The sequence below is a fragment of the Mycteria americana genome, chromosome 6 (genome assembly GCF_035582795.1).
Source record: "Mycteria americana isolate JAX WOST 10 ecotype Jacksonville Zoo and Gardens chromosome 6, USCA_MyAme_1.0, whole genome shotgun sequence".
NCBI lineage: Eukaryota > Metazoa > Chordata > Aves > Ciconiiformes > Ciconiidae > Mycteria > Mycteria americana.
In genome coordinates, this window is record NC_134370.1 from 29,789,808 (window position 1) to 29,800,551 (window position 10,744).

The window sequence follows — 10,744 nt, forward strand, 5'->3', positions numbered from 1 at the left end:
GACCATAAAATAACTCACTGTTATCTTGGAGATCTCCTGTGGTCACCACAAAAACACACAAAAAGATGTTTTTCCTTTTTTCTTTGGCCTCTGCTCTCTGTAAAGAGAAGTGCTCATTCCCTTTTGGAGGTTTTAGCAGAGTTGAGAGCTTGCAGATCTGATAGTTCCAGAGAAAATGATGCTCTTTAGTGAAGGGATGTTGCCACTAAAGCTGGTAGCCTAGCATAGAAACACTGGGTTAATTCACCAGTACAGCCTCTGTAATGAAGCTTTTTTCTAACATTGTGCATTGTGATGGCTTTTTAATTGTTTCCAGGGTTGTTTGTATTGTTGGCGTGCAGTGTCTGGGGGCGGGGGGGGGGGTAGAAGTAGAATAGGCTGAAACATAGGGAAAAATACTACTTGTAAAAATGCACAGTTCTACAGAAAAGCAGTTTAGCATGCAGATCTTAAAGTTTAGTACTGTGTTTCCAGCAGAAAAGCTTTCTGTAATTCCCGTTCCCTGTACCCACCCACCCAATAAAGAAGGTAACCATGTGTTCAGTTGAAAAAAAAAAAAAAGTTGAATTATTAAGATACCTTTAAGACAATCTTGCTGTGGATTGGACAGCTGTTCTTTCGTAACCACCACAGGGTGACTGTGGCACGGATTGCTCAAAGACGCTGAGAGCCAGGTCCTGGCCGCAAGGCAAAGGCTCCAGAGCTGGACTCCTGCCTAGTCCTGCCCACTTGCCACCCGTGGCAGCGCAGTTTGTCTTCTCTCCCGCTTGCGCTCGCATTCAGGGGGAGCTGGTGGTGGCTGATGCTCTTGCAGGCTGCATGGGTTCTGGTGAGTACGTGCACCTAAATGTTAAAGGCTTACGGGATGCTCTGTTGTATCTTCTCGTGGATTATGGCTTACGGGATGCTTTGTTGTATCTTCTTATTGTGGAATGTCATTTGGTGTTTAAAAACTCATAGAGTTTGATCACAAGGAAGTAGCGTTTGTATTTTAAGGTGGGGTGGAGGGTTGTGAAGTTATTTTGAGCTTCAGATTTCCTTAATAAACAGCAGCTAAACAGAAATGAAGTGCTAATTGCAAATGCCTAGCTGTTTTCCGCTTAGTCTCTTCACTTGGAGTTCAATGACATAGATGTGTCAGGGCTCAGCCTGTCTTGTTAGGAAATGTTTTAATAATCCTGGCTGCTGTTTCCCATATGTGTTTTTCAAAGTGGCTTACTATGGTGTTTGCTTAGCAGGGGAGAAATTCCAGTATCGCCATGTAGAGCTGCTTCTTCCATTCCCCTATTTCTTTAAATAGCAAAAGGTTCGCATATTTGAACAGGGTTTTTTTGTCACTGAGTGGAGACCAGAGTCCAATTAAACTTAAGAGGTGTGTTGACTAAGCTTAATGAACTCTCTGTCAACTACAACTGAGTGGAAACTGGCTTTTAACGATGCTGATAATGCTAACAATAAAAAAAAATAGCTTTTTATTTTTATTAGTATGTGAGAACTACTGATTAATCAGTTGCCACAAATTTTGCAACATTTTTGTACACAAATGACATGCACAAGGGGTTAATACTTGTTTTTTACCCCCCCTCTCCTCTTGTAACTAAGAATTAGGAGAAAAACAGTTCTTGACCAGACAAGATTCAAGTCCAAAGAATAGTTGGATAATCAAACGCTAGGAGGGAGCGTGGCTATAGCCTTTTGGGTATGCCACAGAGATTTTAAGTCTTAACACAAGGATATTGCTGCATTACAGCAAGACATTTTGAGTTACGTTTTGGTCATTCCAAAGGCTGGGGTCAGGATGGTTTCTGATATGAGTCAGAAGCAGATATCAAAAAATTGCCATTACAGTATGTCTTTCTGTTTGAAAAAAGTATGCAGAGAAAACAGATAATGGTCAAGGAAGGTTTCTCTTGGTTAGAAATAAGTGGTGAAATGGGGTAGAATCTGTTCTCTTATCTGTGTTATGTTTGTGTAAACTGGCCTTGTTTCCTGCTTGGGACCATGGATTATTCATGTTTCTAGATACTGTGATACTGTCTTCCTTGGAACCAAGTATGCTGTTAAAAGAACAAAGTGATCTTTTTTTCAGAATGTTTTCTAGCTATTTCTGCAGGTAGGCAGTTAGTTGTATTTGTTTGTCAGTAGTATTCTGGAGCTAGTTTTAAGGATGGAAGGGGATTTTCTCCCAGTAAATTCTGGGCACCGTGGCTCTGACACAAAAGCGAGGAGATACTCCTAGTTCTTACTTTCTGAATTCTGGGAACAGCTAGCTGTGGGGGTAAATATTATGTGTGTCTCCGGTTTATTGCCAGTCACAGTTCAAAACAGTAATATTTTCCTATATTTATGAGGAAAAAAACCTCTCCCCTACAAAAGTATATACAGACGGCAATATTTACCAAAACAGTCTATCAGGGTTTTGCAGATGGCTCTGGAAAAAATTTGATTCTCTGTATTGTGTAATACTAAAGTTGGGTGACTGCAAATCTACAGCCCTTTGTAACACATAACTGTTGTGATGTAAGTGTACAGTGACTTCTTATACTGCCAAAACTCCAATGACTCTTGTACCAGTTATTGCTCAGAGCTGGATCTTGAATTTTGTCCGTGAGGCAGGGCTAAGTGTGCTTTACTTCGTCCTCACAACCGATACTGCCTCACTGGAAGGTGGCTGTCAGCCCTTTCAAGGCTTGTGAAACGTGCGAGGGTCAGGACTGGGCTGTGGTGGGGTTTGTGAATGATGGTGGTTAAATAAAATTACTACTGAACTAGAGTCACCAGTAACAACAAGCAACGTTGTGCTTTAAGACTCGAGCAAGCGTATGTAATGGCTTCCATTTCAATGTTACCAGTACTAACTGATGGGTGTGAGTTTAAGTTGTTTGTTCCTGATGTCATTTCTGCTTTAGCAAGAGTGGAAATTGGTTAGCATATAGAAGGTGCTGTCCAGGGCATGTTTGTAATGTTGGATTGCTGTGTCTAATAAAATGGTTGCAAGTCTACATATTTCTGTCTGCAGGCATGACTGATAAGCTCTAATTTTGGCTTGGCAGCTGCTTTGGTTCTAGTGTGGAAGTGTAAGGAACAGGAAAGGTTACCAGTTATGGTGAACCAGATATCGATTTTTTTTTTCTTTTTTTAAAGTCTTCTGTGGTATATTTCTAAAATTCACTGCTTAATATAGATTAGTGGGGGGAAAAACCCATTTAATCCACAAATGCTTCTTTTTTGAAAGAAACCACTGTCTTACTGTAATAATTTAAGTTTCTGGCTAACATAGAGGTCATCTTGTTAGAGACTCTTTATTACACACGTATACTTTAATCATCTTTCTCCCCATTGCATCTGAGCACTTTAATCATGAATGTTTTTGTTGGTCCGGCAGTAGGAAAAGGTAAGAATATCTTGTTAATAGTTTTGATGTGGGTTAGGTGCAGAACTGGAATGCAATCTAGATCTTCTAAAACCCAGTTCAGTACATGAATAAATATACAGATAATCTCCAGTCAAACCAAAAATATCCGTGTGAGCTTTTAGTTGCTGTTTTAATCCAGTTTCTCCTTGTCTGGCATCATCGATGTCCAGTGTTAGAGCTGCTTTCTTCTTTCTCTTTCCAGAAATGTCGTTCCTGCCCGACTTCGGGATCTTCACCATGGGTGTGTGGTCTGTTGGTCTTGGAGCCATTGGTGCAGCTGTGACAGGGATCGTCCTTGCTAACACTGACTTATTTTTGTCCAAGCCCGAAAAGGCTACTTTGGAGTTTTTAGAGGAGATAGAGCTAAAAACTTTGGGGTCAGGTAAGATTCTGGATGTTTCAGCCCACATTCTTTGATAGCTGGGCTTTTATAAGAGTCTTTGTAAGGGCAGGGTTGGAAGGGTTTTTCTTAGTCTTTCCTAGTTATAACACGTAGTTGGGTGTCCTTGATAGCAGTTAATTCTGGTGAAGGAAAAGCAACCAGAACTGATATTTCTGGATGAAACATGACACACTTCAAAAAATCAATAAAGCAATAATACCCTGTTATGCATATAGAATTTTTTTCTGATAGAACTGTATTTGAATGTGGAATTCTCTGGAATGCTTTGTGTTGGTCCTTAAAGCATTAATCATTATAAACAAGAATGGCTGCTATTACTATTGATGCTGTTTCTCCTATATAAACAGAACAAAGAACATTCAAAGCAGGTGAACTGTGGAAGAAGAATGGTGCAGTGATCATGGCTGTGCGAAGACCTGGATGATTTTTGTGCAGAGAGGTACTTGCTGGGCTTGGGGATTAATTAGGAAGAGTTGATCTCTACTTGCATAGATTCCCTTTACATAAAGGGAGAGGGTGAGTAGGACAGTCATCAGATACATCTGAAGTATCTGAAAGGTCTTGTTTCCTAGCCCAAGCTGGTTGCCAGCTAACAGCATACTTCGTTTTCTTTGCAGCTGGTTTATATAGTCTAGGTCCTGAGCATTTTCCTTCTGAAGGCGATGGATACATGATTTTTACATCTGCCAGGGGCCTAGCCCATGGTAATTAGAAAGGGAGATTACACAAAATCCAACTGGTAATGAGTGTTATGAACTAGTTGTATTCCATATGTCCAAAATAAATCTCTGTGAGCCAGGTAGCCTCTGCTCAAAAGCAGCCCAAGACAGGACTGGCAGAAAGCTATCAGATAAAGCTCATCAGCAAAAAAGAGATATGGATAAAGGGGAGTCCCTTGCTGTTCTGGATGCTGAATGTGAGGCAGGAAGGTAAGGAGTCTGAAGACCAGGATTTACTGTTCCATAACAAGGTGGGTTGGGAAACAAAATTTGATCCTTAAGTTGGCATTAGGTTCCTTGGGTGGAGGTGGGAGGAGACACTTAAAGTACGATTTGAATGTACCGTGTGCCTGGGAACAGCCATAACTTGCACTTTGGCCATTATTTTTCTCATAGCTATGGGGACAAATAGCTATTACTTCATTACTCACTACTCTATAACATGAAAAAATTAATATTGCAACCACTTAATTAAGGGATCTGGTCCCATCAGTAGTAACTGCTTAAATATGTGTAGAATTCATGGAAGGTTAAAGATTAAAGTACTTTGCTCTCTGAACAGGTGTAGCACAGGCAGGAGGAGAATGTGCTACGTGCCTGACTCTCTGCCTTCCGCATACAGTCAGACAGGAATTCATTAATGATTTTTTTTTTTTTTTGTTAATGCTAACTTCCTAAGCGGAAATAAAGAGCCCAATTCAAAGAATTGTGATTTTTTTCTTTCAGGAAAAAAATGAGAGGGAAATTTAATTTTCTAATTCTTATTTTTGTTTCAGAAGTTCAAATTTTTAACAGAGGCAGTCACACTACTGATCAGCTAATTAAGGCAAAGAATTGTTTTGTATTTTAACTGTGAAAGTGTTTGAAAAAGCTTTTAAATTGTCTAAACCGAAGTTATTTTTGATTGTTGTATACTCAAATCATTTTTGTGAGTTGACTCTTGCCTTTCTCCTAGGAACAGTTCAGTTGCCCTTTTTTTTGACCATTAATGTTTCTCCATAGTATGAAAGCTGTTTCTTTCCCCACTGTCACCCACTCTGAGCTGGTGGAATAGTTCAATACAGGTGACTTGCCATATATGTTAACCTGCAGGCAGTAGGTTTTTATTTTTCTGCAAGAGACAAAATACACTTGCTTGCCACTATCTTACACTTTGGAAAGGATGTTGAACTTTGTCCTTGTTGACAGCACCAAGAAGGAACATATACTTCCCTGGACACAGTGGTGGGGTTGAAAAGTGGCCATTCTACATCATAGATCACCGACCTGATAGCAGTGGTGAGGACATGCTTCCATTATCCACTGCAAAGGATGTCACAAAGCCTACTGGAATGATGTCTTTGGATCCTTGAGAATTGAGGCTGGTAGACTTAAGAAATATGGAGTCTTTTGTCTTCATCATCTGCATCTTAAATCATCAAATTCCTTTTTTGTTATTTAAGATAGACTATGTTTAACAGGACTACACTTCTACATCTCATGGTCTGGATCTGGCCATGTAGTGATTCAGTGCTCCAGTCATTGTGAAAGTGCCATGGGCTTGCTTGCTAAATATTGTGGATATCAACTCAAGCAGTCTAAAGTAGCAGAAGAGCCATAGTTGAACTATTAGAGGGACAAACTGAAATGGGAATTGTTCTTTTGGGTTGTCCCTGCCTTGCTGGAGAGAGGAAGTATTCTGCTAGGGTGTGCTCGTCTGCTTTTTACAAAACCAAGAAAACAGTTTCACAGACTAGATGAAATGGTCACAGCTCCATGGTAAGGCTGTACAGCTGTTACGTGCTATAATTTGCCCACAAAAATAGACTTCTTTGCTTTCTCTTATTGTGTCATTTTTAAATAGCAGTAAAGAAAAACAAGTCAGGTCTAGTCCCAAGATGCTGCTTGAAGTCTCATCTCTGGAGAATTTTAAAACTTAACTATGTTCTTACATTGTTCTGGCTCTTTCCCCTCCCAAAAGCCAAGCAAGGACACACAAAATAAACCCCATCAAACTCCTGAAGTGCCTTTCTCAAAAAGGCTAATCAAGGTTTGATGGTATCACTGTCTCTCCAGAGACAGCGATTTCTGGTCTTACAGGGCACCCCACTGCAGTAGCCTGGAGTATCAGTTCTCAGACATGTTAGGTTGCAATACAATTTGTTTGTTTGTTTTGTTTTGTTGATTATGAGAGTTTTGAACTATATAAAAAATCCCAGATAAAATTGCTTTAACCCCCCCTTTTAGGAAGATCATAAGGCATTTTGTTGAGGGAAAACAGAAAATAATTACCAGATCTTTAAGAACAGAAAAGTAGGGAAAGATGTAACAAGTATAATCTATGATCCTTTAACTCTCACACTCACTACTTGGTGTTTGCTTGTGATGCTGATTCATCCTTTTTCATTTCCTCTGAAAAAGACAGAGTAGTGAACTGCAAAGCTGCCCTTAACCTTGCACCTATTTATGTCTTTCTCTAATGTCTTTTCTCCTGTCTGTTCACCCCTATCTGTCTGCTGCTTGATACTCAGTAAACTCTAGATATCCCACAAGCCTTTGAGGTAAGGCATTTTGGTTAGGTGGCTGAGGGTGTTCAAGTAAACTGTGTCCATTTTTTAAAGTGTGGAGTTCTTTGTGGGAGTTTTGTCTGGTAAAAATTACCTTTCTCCATTGGACATGAGAAGAAACATATTTGCAGCGTGCGCTCTGATCTGTTGGAAACCTTGGAGGCCTTTGTACAAACTGCGGGAGCTGAGATTCTGTCAGCGGAACAAAAAACCCGGCATATGAGTGGTGACACCTTACGCTCTTACATACCAGAAAAAGCAGTATTGCTTCTGGGATACTGAAGGTGTATGAAGAAATTCCCTGTTTATTTTCACTGGGACAGTTAAGTGATGTGCAGGCACTATCTTTTCATTGTTCTGTGAACACTTTAAAAGTTCAAGCCCTAGCACAGGCAAGGTATATCTACAGCTTTGAGTTAAAAATATGTTTTCTCCAGGATTTTAATATTTTATCCAGTAAATGCTCAAAAAATCTTCCTCTGTGCTTAAGGAAGAAAGTTTTAGTAAATCTAATGAAGACCTGCCTAGGAGTAGAGCTAGCTTAAATGTCTGCTTTACAGGTCTGTTTCTGTTTTGCACCTCAAGCTAGAATTTATGTATGTTTCTGATGCTTTTGAAATTCAAGGTGAAGCTTTCCAACCTCCATCTACTGCCTGAAATGTTTGGGTTTTTCTCCTTTCTTAGGAGGCTTCTGAGCTCTCCTCTCTGAAACCTCAGCTGTCCAAGCTGGGTGTCCCTCTCTATGCTGTTGTGAAAGAGAAGATAGGGACTGAAGTGGAGGATTTTCAGCATTATTTCAAAGGAGAAATCTTTCTGGATGAAAAGGTATAGTGAAGTCGGTGTTCTCCTTTTGTTTAAAAACAAGCTTATGAATATCCTCTTTGAAGAGCTTGTATAAGTAATACAGTTAGAATGTGGTCTGAATGAAAAAGGATTTAGTAGCATTGTGGTTTAAGAAGTTAATTAGCTTTGCATTTATATATATATATCCTGCTCAGCTTACAAACTGCTCTGTAGCTATGCACTGATAACATGCTGTTGCAGGATTATTCCTCCCCTCCCCTTTAACAGGTAAACAATATGGCCTATTAATATTTATTCCTTTCTTCCACTGGTTGTGTGACTTGCTGATGTTTATGATGTGTGAATAGCGGTCTGAAGGTGACAGATATACTTAATCCATCATATAGAGGCCAAATCGCAGTGATGTGGCTTGTCCCGGTACAGTGGCACATGTTGTATTGCCAGTCTCCTGTTGAAAAAAAACACGGCCCTGCTTACTCCTTAACTCAGAAGACACATATAGAAATCATTTGGCTTCTGAAGGAATAAGAGTATGTAATACTCAAAATCAACTAGAAGATACCTTTATTTTCCCTCCCCACTCTGTGTGAAAGAATCAGGCTGATTTAAAAAAAAAAACAAACCAAAACCCAACCAAACAAAAAAACCCCAAAAAACAGATGACTGATAAAGTTACAGGAATTGGCACCACTATTATCTCTTTACCAGCATTTTTATTGTCATACTTCAAAAATAAGAAAAAAGACATTTATCACAAAGCACCCTTGTTGTCAGCAATAGGGATGTAGATGTACATGGGGCTAAAATGCCTGTGAATCAGCTTAAAATCTACATGAGTGGTGGCAGTACCACTAGTTGGCTGGGTGGAGGTAAGTGGTCAGGCGGTGCGTTAAAGAGGTTAGTTCAGGTGCAATTTCTTTTTAGCTCTTCCCGGTTAGCTTTTGTGTGTTGCGACCTTTCTTGGATACAGGGTTGGCTGGTTTCCTGAATTTCATTTGGGAGGAAAAGTCCTTTTCACTTTGATTGCTGAGGTATTTTCTGTTTCCCTGCAGAAAGGCTTCTATGGTCCACGCAGACGAAAAATGATGATGTCAGGCTTCTTCCGCTTTGGAGTCTGGCAAAATTTCTTCCGTGCTTGGAAAAATGGATATAGTGGTAACCTGGAAGGAGAAGGATTCACCCTGGGAGGAGTATATGTGATTGGGGCAGGAAGACAGGTACTGCAGGCCATCTAGGAGGCTTCTTTGTCTCCTGTGAGACCAAAAGTTTCTTTTCTGGAATGTTCAGTTGCTGGTCAGTTGATCTCCCGTGGGGAGACTAGCGTATAAATTTCTCTCTTGTGTCTTTGATTAGGGTGTTTTACTGGAGCATCGTGAGAAAGAATTTGGAGACAAAGTCAGCCTTCCATCTGTCCTTGAAGCTGCTGAGAAGATAAAACCACAAGCTTCATAAACAGAAAAATAGTTGCACATGCTTCTGATCACAGCTTGAAATGTAGAATGCATCTGTTTCTTGAACGTGCAGTTTAATTGCTTCTTAACTATTTAGTGATCAACACAGAGGAAAGATTATCTATTCAAACATAGAAAATTATGAAAATCCTCCTGGATCTTTTATTGTTGCTTTTCAGCCTTTCAGGTGGTCAGGATTTGAACTGCTCTTTTGTGTCTGACTGTATTAATGAAAGGCTGGGTCTAAAATCTGACCTAGCCTAGATGTTTTCAGTCAGAGACAGTCAGTTGAAAACCTGTCTACCTAGGGGAGCAAAACTCTGCAAAGGCTGGAGTAATGGAGTACCAGCTGAGGTTGAAGGATAATAAAACTTTATGTAAATGAAATACCTTCACTTTTTGCTTTTTCATTAACATGTAAACACATGTAAACACAGAAGAAATAACATGTAAACACATTAAACACAGAAGAAATAACATGTAAACACAGAAGACTAAATCCTCTCAGTCTAGATTATTCTGAGATTCTGCAAGTCAAGACATGCCACCGTGTCTACCCAGTAGGCTTCTTGTTAGTTAACGACTGGCTCTAGATCTTCCAGCTCTTTGTGTGATTCCCTGCAAGGAAGATTGGAGACATCTAATGTTCACTTCAGAAGATACTTGTAGCATGAGGGCAAGTTCCTTCTTGTGTTTAAGATTCTAAGAAAAAAAAGGAAACAGTATCAGAGAGCACATTAGGTAGAGTTTCCATCCTGGCTTGAGTTCTGCAGTAGAATGGCTGGGCTGTTCCTAAAAATAGATGTAGCGTTCCACAATATGATCCATGAGAACCAGTACTATACATAGCCACATACACGTACCTAGACTGAAGTATGAACAGGACAGCATGAATTTTCCAAATGTGTTGATGTTTCAATGTCTAAACAAAATTTTAACATTGCAGTTAGAGAGGATTATCAAGTGTTGCGTATCCCTCATTAGCTGCTGTATATAAAAGGATAGGTAACTTTGGAAAAATGTGCGGGCTAGAACATACTAAGCTAGCAGAAGAATTAAAGGGAAGGATTCTTTTGTCCTGGCAGCAGGTCAGTCTGAACTGTCATTCTGCTTTCTCCTGACATTAAAATTGATTAAACCTTCATGTATTGTTGGTACTGAGGGCAGGGATACTTTGCACGTCTGAAACTTCAGTAATACACCTATTTTTGCTCTGTGTGCCAGTGCCTATCCATCTGTATTGTTGAGCTGTGTGCAAAAAATGGTCATACATGATGCTGACTGTATGAAACCTAAATGCCAAACCCTAAAACTTCACAAATACTGAGGCCTGGCCTTGGTCTGTGTTAAATCAGTTATGCAGGCTTTAAAATTGCATCATTATGGATGAAATCCTGACTTTCTTT

The 10,744-nt window shown here is 39.8% G+C and overlaps 1 protein-coding gene across 1 annotated transcript; it reads left to right on the plus strand.

Moving 5' to 3' along the window:
• The first annotated feature begins 650 nt into the window (after positions 1-650).
• Positions 651-9,944, plus strand: PRXL2A (peroxiredoxin like 2A). The gene is made up of 7 exons (XM_075505201.1): positions 651-829; positions 3,618-3,797; positions 4,166-4,257; positions 7,768-7,908; positions 8,940-9,104; positions 9,241-9,765; positions 9,807-9,944. The coding sequence occupies exons 1-6, from the start codon at positions 820-822 to the stop codon at positions 9,337-9,339; spliced, it is 687 nt and encodes a 228-aa protein (XP_075361316.1). The 5' UTR covers positions 651-819; the 3' UTR covers positions 9,340-9,765; positions 9,807-9,944.
• The last annotated feature ends 800 nt before the right edge of the window (positions 9,945-10,744 follow it).